The sequence below is a fragment of the Dendropsophus ebraccatus genome, chromosome 11, assembly GCF_027789765.1.
Source record: "Dendropsophus ebraccatus isolate aDenEbr1 chromosome 11, aDenEbr1.pat, whole genome shotgun sequence".
In the NCBI taxonomy this organism is placed as follows: domain Eukaryota; kingdom Metazoa; phylum Chordata; class Amphibia; order Anura; family Hylidae; genus Dendropsophus; species Dendropsophus ebraccatus.
The window spans coordinates 81,276,316-81,294,787 of NC_091464.1; the positions used below are offsets into that span (position 1 = coordinate 81,276,316).

At 43.4% G+C, this 18,472-nt stretch overlaps 1 protein-coding gene across 2 annotated transcripts in view; it reads right to left on the reverse strand.

Moving 5' to 3' along the window:
* The window catches only part of GLRA2 (glycine receptor alpha 2), a 161,955-nt gene that overhangs the window by 140,815 nt on the left and 2,668 nt on the right, over window positions 1–18,472 (reverse strand). For both annotated transcript variants that reach the window (XM_069945452.1, XM_069945451.1), the window contains exon 2: window positions 14,617–14,750. In XM_069945452.1, the coding sequence (XP_069801553.1) occupies window positions 14,617–14,750 (134 nt within the window). The remainder of the gene's footprint in view (window positions 1–14,616; window positions 14,751–18,472) is intronic.

The window sequence follows — 18,472 nt, forward strand, 5'->3', positions numbered from 1 at the left end:
CCTCCCCCTGTATACAGCCCCCCTTATGTTGTCCTCCACCCTGTATACAGCCCCCCCTTATGTTGTCCTCCCCCTGTATACAGCCCCCCTTATGTTGTCCTCCACCCTGTATACAGCCCCCCTTCTGTTGTCCTCCCCCTGTATACAGCCCCCCTTCTGTTGTCCTCCCCCTGTATACAGCCCCCCTTCTGTTGTCCTCCCCCTGTATATAGCCCCTTATGTTGTCCTCCCCCCTGTATATAGCCCCTTATGTTGTCCCCCCTGTATACAGCCCCCCTAATGTTGTCCTCCAACCTGTATACAGCCCCCCTTATGTTGTCCTCCCCCTGTATATAGCCCCCCTTATGTTGTCCTCCCCCTGTATATAGCCCCCCTTATGTTGTCCTCCCCCTGTATATACCCCTTGTTATCCTCCCCCTGTATATAGCCCCCCTTATGTTGTCCTCCCCCTGTATATACCCCCCCTATGTTGTCCTCCCCTGTATACAGCCCCCCCCCCCCCCTTATCTTACCCCCTCTGATAAAAAACAAAAAACAAAACACAAGACTACTCACCTAACCACACGATCCCCCGTCGGTCGCCGGCCTCCTCTTCTCTCTTCTCCTGACAGGTGAGCAGCTCCGTTGCGAAGTGCCGCCAGCGCCATCACTGACCTCAGTGTGCGCCGCGGTGGCTGGGACTTCCGGTATTCGCTCCATGAACCGGAAGTCCTAGCCGCCGCGGCGCACACTGAGGTCAGTGATGATGCTGCCGGGACTTCGCAACGGAGCTTGCGACACTCTTGTGATCGCAAGCAAATCTCTGCTTGCGGTCACAAGAGTGATTGACAGGGCGGGAAGCCTACGGCTTCCCGCTTTGTCAATCAGAACACTTCCTTACATTTAACTGGAAGCGATTGTTGCGATCGCTTCCAGTTAAAAAGGGAGGTGCGGCCCCCGGCCCCCGGCCCCCCTAGGAGCGGGGGGGCCCACTCCAGCTCGGGGCCCACCGGGGGTTTCCCCGGCCCCCCGGTGGCCCAGTCCGAGCCTGGACAGGGTTTTAGAAGATTCAGGGGTGTCTTTCTCTCTGCGTCTGTCTCTGAGTCGTCTGTCCACCCGTATGGCTAATGTCATGGTCCCCTCTAAAGTATCAGGGGTAGGGTACACTACCAATAGATCTTTAAGCTGATCCGACAACCCCATCCGGAACTGGCAACGCAGAGCTGGATCGTTCCAGCCGGATGGTACACACCACTGCCGGAACTCAGCACAATATTCTTCTACAGGTCTCTTACCCTGTCTCAGAGAAGTAAGCTGATGCTCTGCTACTGCCGCCTGGTCTGGGTCATCATATAATAGCCCTAGGGCAGCAAAAAATTGATTCACGGAGGTCAACTCCATGGATCCAGGGGACAATGAAAAAGCCCACTCCTGAGGAGGACCCTGCAAGAGGGACATAATAATGCCCACCCTTTGGTCCTCACCCCCAGAGGAGCAGGGGCGCAAACGAAAAAACAACATGCATCCCTCTCTAAATGTTCGGAAACTCCTCCTGTCTCCCTTAAACTTTTCAGGGAGCTGCACAGGAGGTTCCAGAGGTAGAGGGGTGGTCATGGTCACCTGTCGTGGTGCAGTCTCTTGCTCCTGGACGCGCTCAGCAAGGTTCTGAACCAGCGTGTTCAGACCTTGCATCTGGTTAACCAGAGCCTCCATGGCGTCCATGATGCAAGGTGACTGCAAAAAAAAAAAAAAAAATTTTTTTTTTTTTTTTTTTTTTTTAATATGGCTGGCTATTCTGTCAGGACTGGCAGGCGTAGACAAGACAAGAGACAGTGACCCTAGATCTGAACCCACCCACTGTCACCTGCCTACTTGCCTCGGTCGACCCTAAACGGTCGCGGACAACCACGGAGTCGGTCCCTACACTGCGTAGGTGAATACACAAAACGTAGACAGACAAACAAAACACAATAGAGGATAGTCAACTCGCAGGGTCAAAACCAAACAGACAACGCAGTACAAAATCAGAAGGAGAGCGGATAGTCAAATGTCAAGCAAGAGGTCAGAACACGGGCAGAGCAATAGCAAGGGGATTAGGACAGGGAACGCTGGGAAAGGAGTAGGGGAGCTGGGACTAGTGACAACTAATAGCCAGCGGGGAACTGAGGATCTGACTGCTTTTTATCCAGGGTAAGAGCTTAGGTCCAGCAGCTGATTGGAGCAGCCCTGATTCCAGCACCAAGCTCAGCTGAACAGACCTAGCAGTGCAGTAACCCCTGCACTGCCAAAAGTCTCACAGACAAGGCAGGTGTGGCTGAAGTAAAACACAGTTCAGACACAATTCCTATGCAAACACAGACAAAAATTCAGCGCTTCCTCGGCCGCCTGGCACAGACCGAGGAGCGCAAAGTCACATTCCTAACAGTTTCACTTTACACCATGTTTAATAAATCTCCCGCAGTGTGCGCAGAATCTCCACAATACATATTCTGTGTTTGCATTTGTGTTTCCTTTTTTATTCTGAAGAATTTATCGCGGCTTATGGCTCATCATTTTTTGTGCATAAAAACAGAGGAAAACACGCATGCAAACAAATATGCACAAACAGACTATCTTCACCCATGATAAATATTTAATATCTAGTCTTGTTTGCAGGCACAGTCAGTAACTTAACCAGCATCAGTGCAAAATATTGTGTCAACAGACTGTACATTAAGAGATTGTCCTCATTAAAGGGGTATTCCACCAAAGAGATGAAAAATAAAATGCTTCAAATCTAGCTGCTCTTACTCACCAAGTCCCCCTGAGTATTTGGAGCCATCTCCCCTCATTCTAGCTGCTGTTGGTTCTAAGTTAAAGGTTTTCTTAAAGCCAGTCTATATGTAAGATGGACGCCGGCCGGGAAACTACATTTCCCAGCATGCAGTGTACCTCAGAGTTAACTGCCAAGTATCTGCCTCATCTTGTAGTATCTGCCCATCAATGGCTCAATCTGCTTCTGCTTTACACTGTAAACAAAATCTATCTATCTATCTATATATCTTGCTAAGATCCTCATTTTTCACTATCTATAGAGTAAGTTTTTATTGTGTGTACACCAGGAGGAGTATATACGGTGAGCCCCTGCACCTGTTGGTTGCTGTTGCACTTTCTGTTTTATTGTCTGTACATGCAGCACGCAACCTGCAGTGTGAACAGAGTCATAGATGTGCTGCCAAGTTTCCCTTTTTTTTCTGTTAAATGTGTGTGTGTGTGTGGGGGGGGGCTACCTCCTGTTGGCTTGCACTCCACCCATGTCCCAAGGCTGCTATAAAAAGAGATCATTTGGATCCTTTCTGCCCAGTGGTGGATTTGTTCAGCCCAGGAGAGGCCGTTGCTAGTATGAAAATGCTAGAGTAGGGACCATGTCTCACACTCTGTTTGATCAAATAGTTTGCTAAGATCCTCACTTTTCAATATTTACAGAGCAGGTTTTTATCAGGGGTATGTTGGGGGGGGGGGGGGTTATGTACAGTAAGCACTTGCACCTGTTGGTTGCTGTTGCACTTTGTTGTTTTTTTTTTGTCTGTACTTAAGCCACGTGCAGCGAGCAACCTGCAGTGTGAAGGAGGCATAGAGGTGCTGCTATTTTTTCCTTTTTTTAAAAATCTATCTATCTATCTATCTATCTATCTATCTTTCTATCAATCTATCTATCTATCTATCTATCTATCTATCTACATAGATGGAAGAAAGAGAGAATGAGATGAAACAATTGTTTTCTTCCCCCTATTCTGCTCAGGAGGCTGTCACTGTTCTGTTCTTTCCCCACCCCTTGGCCAGGTGCTCACTTGGTGTGATGTTAGTGGTGGTGTTGCAGCTTGACTGGCAACAGAAGAGACAGATCATGTGACTTTGGTCATGGGAGGGGGAGTACAAAGTGGACCAGGAAGAGTGGGTTTTCTGCAGCTTCAGGATGTGCTGCAGACAAACAGACCAATTCATGTAATAGAAACCAACTACACACAAGCTTAGATTATGGGTGGGGATTGAACAGGGTTACATTTTTAATAAACTCAGTTCCAGTACCCCTTAAATAAAGTAATTTTTTAAGGATTTTACACAAAGGATGGTAGGTCCCTAAGCTGTGGAGGCCCCAGGGCAGTTGTTCTATTTCCCTCCCTATATTTGTGGCCATGGGTACAGACTCTACTTGTACTATAGATAACCCTAATTATATGTAATAAAGCAAGCAGCAGTAAATGGTATATGCTAATGCTTTTGAACACTGTCTCATGGGGGATTATTACAAGCAGCAAACTAACAATATCATAGTCCAAGTGTCACAGCTATTTCAGAGCAGTGCCCTACATAGATGACACCATGGCTTCTCACCTACGGGCAAAAATGACCTTTTTTACTCAAAAAAGAAACCTGGATAACAGAGGCTTTCTGTATTTTGAAGAATTGTGCACACGGTTTCCCTTTAACTCCTCCCGTCTGGATCTTAGCAGCAATAAAATGCCTGCGTAATCTTTGATGTTGAGCTAATTACAAATGAACATAGAAATCTCAGCTTGAGAAATGTTATAGATTGCTTGTTTAGTGCAAAGTGAATCTGCTGGAGCAACACACTGGGAGATGAAAGGACGTGTTTAACACTGATACCCAATGAATTAAGGAGTCGCTCTTTTGAGATAATCTATCATTAAATTGGTATTGAAGCTATTTGCATTAAAACAAAGCTTTAAACTGGGAGAAGCGTGGCCCGGTTTAATCAAGCAGCTCTTCATTTACCATTACTTACGTATTAAAAAAAAGCTCATTTGCACTATTTACCATCCAGATCACTGAAACAGTTAATTATTTTTAAGTGGATGTCTATGAGGATGAAGAAAGTCAATCGTCATTGACTAACACAGCTAGGGATGGAATTAGAAGAAATAAAAAATCCAATGCCGGTGCTTGAAACTTGCGCCTTTGCAAACTCATTTTATGTCATGGAGAATTCACTGTTTTTGTCTGTTTTCCTCAATGCCAAATTTAGATGGAAATATATTATTCTATACAGAGAGAGAGAGAGATAGAGATAGAGAGAGAGAGAGAGAGAGAGAGAGAGGGGGGGATAGGTCTTCTTTTATTTGGAGTGCAACCTGTTCATCTGAAATTTCCATTTACTTAAATGGGGATAAGCTGTGATAAAAAAGCATAGGCCACTGACAGATGACCCCAAGGACAAAGGCACAATAGATTGGAGCAGACCCTATTAACTTCTATAGGAGCATTTTCTACCATTTTCCAGAAAATAAGACCTAGTAGAGGTTTTGTTGAATTGCTAAATATAAGGCCTCCCCCGGACTAAGACCTAGCAAAGTTTTTGTTTGGAAGCATGCCCGCCGAACAGAACACCAGGGCATGCTGCTGGGATTCTTTTTGACCCGCCACTGTTGTCCCCTACCTTCATCGTCAGTTGCAGAGCAGCTGCATGCAGGACATGAAGACAGTCACCTGCCACCAACCTTGATGTTCCCTTCCTCGTCTGTCATTTGTAAATGTGCAGGCAAGACATCAAGAAGCCCGTCGCCTGCTGCCATCCCAGGTGTCCCCTACCACCAGATGTAGAGCTGCACAGTCTGGTGTTACGCCGTTGCCTGTCGCCATACCATGCACTGTCCCTGGTCGGAAGCCACCATACCATGCAATGTCCCTGCTGTGCTGTACGAGTGTGCTGTGATGAGCTCCCCCTGGTGGCAGGGAGCTGCAATACCATCCATGCTGTACAAGTGATCCAGAAACTGCTGTGGCGGATTATTACAGCCTCCAGACTGTACAATTTATTACATAATATATATATAATTTTTTTTTTCCCAACAATAATTGTGAATTTTTTTTTCATGGAAAAATATAATGTCCCCTTGAAAATAAGACCTAGTGCATCTTTGGGAGCAAAAATGAATATAAGACACAGACTTATTTTCAGGGAAACAGGTTAGGCATGCTCTGTAACCTGAGCAGAGGTCAATATGCAGGGAGGAGACTGATCTCATCTTCTATACGGTTGTCACCTTTCATGATAGTCCTGTCTGTGATGATAAGGAAGAACAGAACACTGCTCTAAAGAACAGAAGTGATAACTTTTTATTAGTCCTGGTGGTCAGAATGAAAACTGGAAGACTTCAAAATCATAATAAAAATAGCAAAAATATTTAAAATGAAAAAAACTAATTAATACATTTTAACAAAATATGTTTAACATAAAAGCTTCTGGTTTAACAATAGGTTGTTCTCTGATGACACATTTCCTTCAAGGCCATTAAGGAACCGCATGACAAAGAAGTAGACTGGTAGAACACTGAATCAGAGGATTTTGGATTCATATTTATCTTACTAAACCAAAACCCCAAAGAGAACGCTTGGAATGAACTGGAACAAAGACTGAAGGAAAGACAGCCAAGTGCTCAGCGTACATGAAAACTCCATTGAGACTGTTTGAAATAGTCTCCCAGGTGGCTGCGCCATAAGGTTAGTTAAGGAAATGGGAGCTCAACTATTTTTCTATAAGAAAAATGTAAAAAAAAAGAATGAAGGAAAAACCTTTTATGAGTTAATGTGTGTCCGAACCTTTTACTTTATATTGTATGAATAATCCTTTAACAGGTTGAGGTGTACAGGAAAACAAACAATACAAATAAAGAACTAAGGGGAGAACTAGAAAACTGTAGTTTTAGGAAAATCTGTCATTAGGTACTGTATATGGTGCCTTAAATGAGGGCAGCATAAACTAGTGACAGAAATGCTGAACAGATCGGCGTATTACTTACATCATTCTGTGCAGCCGTTCTCCTAATATGCAAGAGAATAGGATTCTTGCTGCACCCCTCCCCCCTCCCTCCAGCTGCTGATTGACAGTTGGCTGTCTATACACAGCATGGATGGATAACTGCCAATGAGCAGCTGGTGGGTGGAGTATTCTGCTTCTCATAAATATTCAGGACTACTGAGCTCATGCACATAATGGAGAGGACTACTTATTGTCCATGTTATTCAGGAGGAGATCTCTGGATCAGCTGCACAGAACAATATAAGTGATACATCATTCTGTTCAGCTTCTCTGTCACTAGTTTATACTACCCTGAGATAGGACACCATAACCCTACTGACAAATTCTCTAAATATTTCTTCAAATACTGTAAATTCATTCAGCAAACATGCCTCCTTATCTTCTCTGCTCTTTTTCTTCCCTTGTTGACAGATCACTGTCTAAGTTACTGACCACTACTCTGCTCTAAAAGCAGTGGTCTGGCTGTATGTGAACAATGTGTGCAATATCCTATCACACTCAGTGCACAATGATAAAATCATAAAAAGAGAATGATGTCTTTATTCTGTACAGCACTGGAATATAAAGTCATCATTAGGCCTTTGCACTGGAGCTTCAGGCTAATCCTCTGCCCTGTGTTTGCTATGATATGTAGACGGATTATGACATGTTGTCCTGTGAGCATTCAAGCATTCATAAATAATAATAATATTATTATTATTATTATTATTATAGTTTTTAATTATTTTTATATATTATATTATATATTTTTTGGGGGGGTCTTTGTGTTACTTTCCATTTACTCTTAGTTTAGGCTAGGTTCACACACCATCTTTGGCTGTATGACACCCGTCTTTCTATTTTGAGGCCAAATAATGTCTGTTATTTTGAATTAACGGACGTCACTGCTAAGTAATGGATGTTATTTGGCCTGATGGACATCCAAAATAACAGGCAAAAAAAGGACTGTAAAGGGTGGGCTTGTGTCTGACAGGACCTAAAGTTCAGAAACCTGAGTTTTAACCAATCACATTTAGCAAAAAATATCATGTAATACAATCAGTGACCTGTTACATACTATGCCCTAAAGGCGGCCATACATTTTCAGAGATTATCGGACATTTTTCATCTGAAACTTATCTCATCAAGCTTGCTCATACACATGAACGATTGGCATGGCAGAGTGATAATGTTTTTCCTATGGGGATTGAGGGGTATACCACAGTTAAAGAGCTAGGCCACTGGCTTTTCCAACCCAGAACATTAGGGCCGGGCATTGAAAATCCATCATGCTGACCCTTCTTTCCACCAACATCATCTGTTACTGGTGTAGGGGCACCTTAAGAGGGCTGTTCGAAGTGGGGAGTACCCAATAAACATTCAGGACAGTTGTACTGTCAGCAGGCTCGGATTGGCCCACAAGGGAGCAGGGGAATCCCCCGGTGGGCCCTACCCCGTAGTGGGCCCCTGACCATGAGGTGGGCCTCCCTGTTTAGCAGCTTCAGGTATAACATATAACACGCCTGTGAGTTATGTGCACTCACTTGTAACTCCCCCTCTTATATGTAAACCTGCTAACAAGTTACTAGCAGTGATGCTATCTGGTCACATACACAGCACTGTGCAAAGTCGCTATAATAACGTGAAAGGTTTGGCGCTAGGTATATCTGGTGTATGTTGGGTGGGCCCCTAGAATCAAATTCCCTGGTGGGCCCAAGGTACCCCAGTCCGACACTGACTGTCAGTGACTGGAGTTATCTCTTGGTCACACAGTACAGTGCTCAGCTATTCACCGATCGTTCGCGTATCTGTTTGTTCAATAAGTCATTCACAGAAAAAACATGTTGTGTCTTGGGGAACGATTAGCGACCCCAAAAACGATCATTCATAACAGCAATCGGTGAATGTAATAACCTCCTATTCGCTCTCTACTAATTTGTACGTTTTAGCAAATGTGTGCACGATAAGTGTAATAGGGCCTTAACCTTTGTTATTGAATAGATAAGATCACAGTGGGTCTCATAACTGTGGGCCCTATTACACGGGACAATTATGGTGTGAAAAATCAGTTTATCATTTGAATTAAAACGATTATTTTTTCATGTAAAGGCGGCCAATGATCGAAAAATCGTTTGTGTCGTTGACCGCATGGTCGCATCTTCTAGCTTACGTAGTGCTACAGGCTGAGGGAATCCCGTACGGAGTGTATACACATACTGTAGGCGGACATTTATGAAATGTCCATCTGAGGCGTACGCAAGAGAGAAGGTGCAGATTGGCCCCTTCTCCCTGGCGTACGCCTGACGTATTCCCCACTCACCCACGGGGCATATGGCAGGGGGAGCTTGGAGGCGCTTGGGGGGGCGTGACAAGGTGGGGAGGAGATGGGCCTCCTCCCACGCCTCACTTATGATTTACGCCTGCAGGCGTAAATCATGATCCAAATCTACACCATATATCCCCCCCATAGTATACACTCCGTCCGGGATCCCTAGCGGCGTCGCAGAAAACTGACAAATGTCAATGCACACAGTGGAGCTAGCGGCTCCGGCCACACGCTCCATTGTGTGCTGTGGGGAGATCTGATATCCGCATCAGAACTCAGCGGCGCTAAATATCATCTGGCCGGTACTGCAGTACCAGCCGCTATGATCTTTTCTGAGACTGGCCGGGTCACAGACCGGATGGTCTTATACTACGTGTTACTATAGCCTATGAACTGGACCTAATGTCGTTGTTGACTGGCTTGAGAAAAGTGGGGGATGACCCACTGAAGCGTCGCCATTTTACATATGATCAATAAATGTTCGTCTTAATAGCGGATGATACTAACGAGGAATAACTACTATATACACCATTGGAAGCGTCCTGGAGGGGGATAGGTTTGTGAATACATCCTCTCCCCCACGGTGAAGTAAGTTCTACTGACACCCATTGATCCTTATATATATTATGCTATCAGATACATCCCTGAGCGCTGTTACATTTTTTCTTTTCCTTTACTGCACATGTATATGACCGGTGTGTATCACACATTCGGGTTTGAATAAGCGCTCTCCTTTTTGGATGATCCTGCTGGACGGGGACGAGACTGATATATACACTATACTACCGCGGACAAAAGGTGGAGGTGGGGAAGGGTATTATACCCTATACCCACTTACACCGGGTGAGTTCGATTTAAACTATTCTACTGGTAGATGAGCGCTATCTCCTATATATTAATGTCGTTGTTAGGCATTCACTGTAATTCCACACTTGTTCATTTGTTAATCGTTCACTAATCGTTCAGTGTAATCTCAAATCGTCCCTTCATTTCCTGGAATGAAAAGGGGTAAACCATGGTAGTAATGATCTTAACTAATATAGGGATTGACTTCAGGTAGCTCTTGTTTGCTATCGTTTATCGTTAAAATGGCTTCATCTAATAGGACCCCTAGACCCACTGCAGTCATGAATTATGGAGGTACTGTATGCACGAAGCCCAATCACTGATCAGACTGCCGGAGTCAGGCGCCATTATAAGTCTATCGAGTCTAATCAGATTGGACATCTCCCTGGACAATCTCAGGGAGTCTTAAATGTGATATTAAAGGTTAATACAAATTACAGTACTAGATAAAGTCATCCTCCATACCAGTGTCAGCTAATAAGTGGTCATTGGTCATTGTCAACTAGGCCTCAGTACTGACAGGTTATACTTGATAGGTGACAGCCATGACTTGTTATCCATATTGATATCAACCCTTTAGCCATCACTTAACAAAAACTAGCATGGCATGCACCCTACTGTATGCGATCAAAGGGTAATTAAAAGTATGTGACAATATGTTATTTTATAATTTTTACCCATATGCATGTTATAATGGACAGACTGGAAAAAAACATTCAATAAATATATATATAAATGGAAACATATATTGCTAACAAAAGAAGCACTGTATCATACGTATATCCATTTTGATTGCCCTTCAAGTGGTTGTCGTGCTTTTATATTAAATGTTTCTGTTACAACTTCGTATTTCAGTTAGTTATTGTTTTTTTAAAAAATGCTCCTGTGTTTAGATTTCATGTGACCAGTGCTGGTAAGAAAAATCCTACTGAGCATGTGCGACCACTGACATTGGACACAATAGGTGGACTTTCTGACAAAGAATGAAAAGATTACTAGCTGGTACCATAGTAAGGGCTCTATAACACTGAGCAATAATGGGCCAGATCAGGCCAATTAGGCAGATTATTGCTCCATGTAATGGAGAGAACGATCATCAGCTGATCGTTTCTTTAGGTCCAGACCTAAAATAATCGGGTGTTGGGCGAGCATCGCTATGTGTGATAGCTATGTGTAATAGCGATGCATGGCTGATGATAGTAGTAAAAGATAATAAAGTATTTACTTACCTTACCACCTTCCCCATTGTCCTCGAGCCTTTCCAGGTCTCTGAAGCTGCAGCTCTGCCTTCTGTTCCCTTCTGGTCAAGTCTCTGTACTGACAGGTCCCTCAGCCAACCACTGGCCGAGACAGGACCATGGCCAGTGATTGGCTCAGTGGCCTGTCAGTGCAGAGACCGGAACAGAAGGCAGAGGTGCAGCTGCAAACAACAGGGAACATAGTAAGATAAGTAAATCCTTTATTATTTTACACTAAAGACAAGGGCTTGACGGACATCGCTAACGATGTCCATGCATCCCTTGCTGCCTAATAGTCGGCCTGTGTAATTGTTCAGCAAACAAGCAGATCTAGCAGATTGACACTCGTTTACGCTTTATGATCGGGCCGTGTAACAGGACCCTAACTAAGTAACGGTAATATCCAGACACAAGAGCCAATCTTAATTATTTTAAATGGAAAATTCTTATTCTTAGTGTGATCCAACAGGAAAATATAATATTGAATCATCGCGTGACAACTCCTCACGTTCTATAGAAAAGCAAAGAGGGCTTAATCAAAAAAGTATAATAAAACCGAAACCGTTAAAGCTTTAGCAGCTAAAAAGTGATATGCCATTCCCGAGTCAGTCTTTACATATTTAGCAACGAGAAAAATACCCTTAGATCTCTTGATCTCTCGTAAATCTTCTATGTGTAATAATCTGGAAACAAATATGCTTATGTCAAGTATCAATCACAGCACTTAGTCTCCTCAAAAAAGTGATACGTTACATAAACCATTAAACCAGTCTCTGTGTAGCGGCCTCTCCAACAGCCAACACTGCCGTGACTCTTGGCGGTGGGAAATACGTTATTCTACAAAGTGACAGATGTCCTCTCACAAGAATCATGTAATGTATTGTATGTTAACAATTGCAGGTAATTGCTAAGGGACACTGAGGTATTCCTCTTCAAAACAAATAGAGCTTTTTGGGTTCAGCAGATATCCATTATTCATGATCAATGTTATTCCAGTTGACGTAATGGATTGATGAAATGGATTGGAACAATGTCTATCACATGATGGACTGATAGCTGGAAGACACATGAGAAGACGAACATTTTAATGCAGCGTAGAGCAGGCATGAGTTAGCATGATCTCGAAAGGAAAATGCAGTCATATATATTAATAAAAACAGAAACCATCTTATTTTATATTTGACAACAATTATTATTATTATTATTATTATTTAGCTAAGAGATGTCAGATGTTCTATGCAATTTTCTGATTTTATATCAGGGGGTATAAGAATATTTATGTTGCCTTTACTTAGGCCAGACACATATTAAGGTTATTTGACTCGTTTTACTGGTGGTTTTTAATTTCTTTGTAAAAACCTCCTTTAGATTTTAGGCAATAGTTGCCAGAACATAAGTTTTATACACAGTATGGCTAGGTTTACACTGTTTTAGCTATTTGTTTAACGTGTACCTTTGAAGAAAAAAATAGAAGGTAAAAATGGATGCTGTTGTTTGTCCTACTGCTGAATCCATAAAAAAAAAAAACCTAACATTTTTTTTAATCTTTTTTTACGCACACAAATACGTGGTACGAAAACTGCGAAAGGATAGAAAAACGCAGTTTGAACCTAGCTCTTAATGGGGCAATTCAAGTGAATGGGGCTAAACTGTAATTCTGGAATACTCCTTTAAAGAAGAAGTACAGTGATTTTCAAATCCAGTAGCCGGCAGGGGGGAAATTGATTACAAGTACGGACTTACCCCTTCCCGCGGTGAGCAACAGGGTGACTACAGGCCCCGAGATCTTCGGCACTGACATGTCACAACTCAGGTGATGGACTGGCTACTCAGCCAGTCAGTGACTGTGGTGGGACACCGCTCCAGTCACTGACTGGCTGGTTGGCCAGTCCATCAGCTGGGACGTCATCACAACTCAGGGCTATGGCTTTGTTCACATTTTGTAAGAGACCGACCATTCCGTGACCCGGCCGGGTCACAGAACGGCCGGTCTCAGAAAAGATACATCCCGGCCGGTACTGCAGTATAATTTTTTGTGCCGCAGAGTTCTGATGCAAGCGCAACAGAACTCCCCACTGCACACTATGCAGCGTGCGGCTGGAGCCGCACGCTCCATAGTGTGCACTGACAGGGCTTTCTGTGGTCGCTAATTACTGAATAGTGGCTGCAGAAAATTGGCATGTTAGTTTTCTAAGGCGCCGCTAGGGATCCCGTCCGGAGTGTGTACCCTGTGTATACACTCCAGCCGGGATTCCCTAGGCCTGCAGCACAACGTAAGTTCCGTAGCAATCAGGGCCGTTGCAACAATGGCAGTGATTAGTACGGAACCTTCATTGTGTGAACATGGCCTAAAGGTGTACAGAATTTCAAATATTTCTGTATTTAGTCTCTGTGTAATAATATCTAATATATATAATATGGCAATTTTCGGTATTTGTTAATTTAATCAACATCGAGGGTGCGTTCACACCTACAGGATCTGCAGCAGATTTGATGCTGTGTTCAGTTATTTAAATGAAATCTGCTGCAGAAAATCAGCTGCAGATCCTGTAGGTGTGAACGCACCATTAAGGAAGAAAATTGTATAGACATCTTCAAAGCTCTTAACTAAGAAAATAACATTATCAAAACAAGAATAACAAACATTTATAGAACGCTGACCTTGCATATATGTTTATACCGAATGTAAAGTTTTACGCTTAATATAATTAAAATGTATACATAAAAGTTGTATTTTTTATTATAAATACAAATTATTACTGCAACTACATTGTATTTAAAGGGGACGTCTGGCTTATAAAATACATTTTCAAAGTTAATAATCTAAGTTGGGACCTCCAATTAAGTGGAGCCTCCATATTCATGGATGTGCCAAGTTCGATGTGAATAGGCACCATGTAATGCTCCAATTCCCCTGTGGGGGCACTGCAGGGGAATTGCACACTTGTTGCCAAGTTCTATAATAGTAAACATCTGTTGTAGATCCCAGCAGCACAGGACACATTCTGTCAGTATATATTAAGGGACCTTTCTATCTAAAATGGGTCATCCAAGATGGATAGATTGTTAGTTTTATGAAATATAAATAACAATATATTATAACATAATAATTCTCATGTGTAATGTAATCAATGCTAGAATATTCTATAGTATTTGATAATGGAGGCTCCTATGCTGGCAACCAATCACATTCCAGATCAAATTTTTCCAGGAGGGAGTGAAAATGGAAGAAGTGCTCTGATTGGTTGCAGGTACGGCTCATTATATTTCTAGGTACATTGTAGAGTCATGGTAGGCATGGCACGTATGGCAATTGCACCATATGGCACCAGACCTATGAAAGTCTACAATATTCTTCCTCCTACTGAATATATGGGATTACAGCACTACTGTTACCCAGCTATGATAATTGTTACAAACAATCTTACCTTTAAAGTTTGGCCTAATTCTTGCATCATATCCAGATGTCCTTCCCATGAGTTTGTCCAAAAAATCTGAAGGAGACATGCTCTGAGGTGGAGATTTCCCAGACTTGGAGTCATGTTCTTTACAGTAAGCCGATCTAAAGGAATCAGTAGAGTTCAGCGTTAATACGGCGATCACTGAAGATAATACAACATTTCATGTGTTTCATTGGGGAAAAAAAAATTAGCAAAAAAAAAGAAGCAGTGTTCTTAACATTATAGGGGATAACAAATTGCACAGATTGTTGGTTGCACTGATTGATCCCCATAGTCCTCAGAAGGAAGGAGCTTCAAGCTTAACGGGGATTTATCAGCAGGGTAGACAAATCCTCCTCCGAGGAGGGTGTGTCTCTTACCTTCCTCCTCGGGACTGTTCCCGTGCAGTTAGTAGTTGAATCCACGTCCTGGAGCACCGTTAGGAGCTCCTTCTAATAATAACCAATGGAGTGGGCAGGCAATGGGGAAGGGGTACTGCCTTTAATGGTGCTCCGGACTGAGGATTGCAATGGTAGCAGCACGGGAACGGCGCAGAGGAAGGAAGGTAAGAGACATACTTACCTCCTTGGCGCCCTGTGCACATTAGGGGACTATCAGCAGGTTAGATAAGTCTAACCTGCTAAAAGTTCCCCTTTAAAAAGTTTCTCTGGATAAATATTTTTACATCTAAATGTTTACAGGGTGTGTAGGAAACCATATATACTTGTACTCACCTGCCCCAATCTCACCTGCTACGCTGATAGTGCCTTCCCTACTACACAGAGCCCTCTCAGCCATACACTGCCAGTCAGCACAGAGAACAGGAAGCTCTGGTTAATGAGGATGGCACCATTGAAACAGCATCGGCAGGGGATCAGTGGCAGGTACTGTACTGTATTTTCCTGGGTATAAGACAAATTTTTAATCCAGGAAAATCTTCTCAAAAGTCCAGGGCTCACCTTATACGCTAGGTATTGTCTTATAGGGCGGGTGCGGAAAAAACTGCAACTGGACTGGAGAATCTGTGGTTGCTGCATACAGTGGGGGAGCTCAAAAACAGCGTATGTGGCGGCCATATGAAGGGCAGAGCAAGCTGCAGGCGTCCGGAGTATGGAAAAAAGAGATATGGTACAGTGGCGCTGTGCCCAGAAAACACATCTCTTTCACCCCTCTGGCCGCCCTTGTATCCTACCGGTATTACTGTACCTCCTTCTCTGCCTCTCAGATCTCGCTGCTTTCTGATGTTTTTATCAATTTTTATCTGGTGTGCATTGGAAGAGGGGTAGTCTTTTACAGCGAATATACCCCGGACTATATATTTCAACTGGAAAAGTTTGGGGTCGTCTTATACGCCCAGTTGTCTTATATGCCAGAAAATACAGCACTTATTTTCTCCTCCTATTTTTACACATTTTGATATAAAAATGTGTACATGGAACAACAATTTAACCTTTATATTTACAATTAGAGATGAACGAGCACTAAAATATTTGAATGCTTCTTACTCGTGTACAGTATTTTTCAGCACTCAAACACTTGATTGACTACACTTCCTTCGTCCCTGCTCCAGCAGCTCACCCTCTCAGCTAACCGAACGTAAGTCAATTAAGCATCATGTGACCAAGGTCTATATACTTCCTGGTCACCTGATACGGCCGGCCAATCGCTGTTAGACCCTTCCCTGTATGTTTATTGGCTAATTGTAGCCACCAACACCAACACTATGCCTTCATTCTTAATATTGGCTCATAATTATGAAGTAAAGGCGTGTCCAGCATTAAGAAATCACTTCTTAAAGGGATACTCCCATCTGAACAAGTTATGCTCTATCAACAGTATCCATAGGATATGGCATGACTAAGAGATAGCAGGAGGTCAAACTGCTGGTGCCCCCACGATCTTGGGTAAGGGGACCCTAAAATCCCCACTAGATGGAGTTGCGGCCTGACCCCTGTTGTCAAAATCCTGCCTCCCTCTGCGTGATCTTTTAGTTATGTCCTATCCTGTAAATACTGTGGTTGGGGCATAACTTATCCAGATGGGAATACCCCTTCAAAGGAGATATCCCAAAATCAGCTGGGGCCTCATCGATCCCAGTGCTCATTAAAGGACACTATAAAACATGGCCACTTTCTTCCAGAGACAGCAGCACTCTTGTCTCCAGGTCAGGTGTGGTTTGAAATTAAGATCTATTCACTTCAATGTAACTGGGTTACAAAATCTGCACCCAGACTGGAGACAAGAGCTGTGCTGTCTCTGGAAGAAAGTGGCCATAGTTTCCTAGCACTGGATAACCCCTTTAAAGGGAACCTGTCACCCCCCGTGCCGGGGTCACAGGCTCCCGACCCCCCGTTAGAGCCCCCTATATTCACCTAATCCCGCCGGGTTCCGCTTCTGGATGCGGTCGGGTGATGAAGATCTCAGCCGCTGCAGCCCGGCGCGCGCGCTGAGAGATGAGTCCAACGCTCATAGAGAATGACAGGAGAGTCCAGCGCTCCGTCATTCTCTATGGGTGTTGGACTCATCTGTCAGCGCGCGCGCCGGGCTGCAGCGGCTGAGATCTTCATCACCCGACCACCTCCAGAAGCGGGACCCGGCGGGATTAGGTGAGTATATGGGGCTCCAACGGGGGGTCGGGAGCCTGTCACCCCGGCACGGGGGGTGACAGGTTCCCTTTAATGATCAGAAGTTCCATAGACAATGAATGGAGCATTGGTCATGCATATGTGCTGCTGCTCTATACATTTGGGGGACAACTGATGTCCGTTCATGTGATCATGAGGGTCCCAGCTGTGTATAGGGATAATATTGATCTTGGGATAACCCCTTTAAGGAAGGTACACCCCTTTAATACAGTATGCTTACATGTACACAGATATAACACAAGCAGGACTATGCACCTCTATTATACCTATGTTAAACCTCATTTCGCATAAATCCTCTAAAATGTTAAAACTCTATTTCTCACTTTTCTCTGTTTTTAAGGAAACTATTTAGCAGCCAATGTTGCCGTCCAGATTTCCCGGACTCCGATATGGCACATCTATGACAATGATCATCTCATAACTAGTAAATAGATCATATCTTTGTCATTCAGACACTGAGAAAAATTTACCCCTTTGGGGTCTAGAATAGAGGCTATATTGGTCGTCAAACATCTACAATTTCCCTAACCACTAAATAAATAACATAAATCTGCACTGAAGTAAATCTTATTGTAATGCTACTTGTAATGGATATAAAATATGGGGGGTGCTGGTAATGTCACTGACTGTTAGTTATAAAGTGCAATATTGTACAATAAAGTGACAAGTGCAGGGTAAAGGTTGTGTGCTTTAGTATAATCACCTTTATACCATGGTATAGTAAGATATAGTCACCTATAGACTATGGGGGAGATTTATCAAACATGGGGGAGAATTATCAAACATGGTGTAAAGTGAAACTGGCTCAGTTGCCCCTAGCAACCAATCAGATTCCACCTTTCATTCCTTACAGACTCTTCAGAAAATGAAAGGTGGAATCTGATTGGTTGCTAGGGGCAACTGAGCCAGTTTCACTTTACAACGTGGGGTAAATTTATCAAACATGGTGTAAAGTGAAACTGGCTCAGTTGCCCCTAGCAACCAATCAGATTCCACCTTTTATTTCCCAAAGAGACTGTGAAGAAAGAAAGGGGGAATCTGATTGGTTGCTAGGGGCAACTGAGCCAGTTTCACTTTACACCATGTTTTATAAATTTCCCCCTATGTTCCCACAGCATCTTTTTTGCATCACAAATGTCCGTCTTTTGTTAAAGACGGTCATCATTATTGATCGTGATCATTAATGACATCCGTCTTGA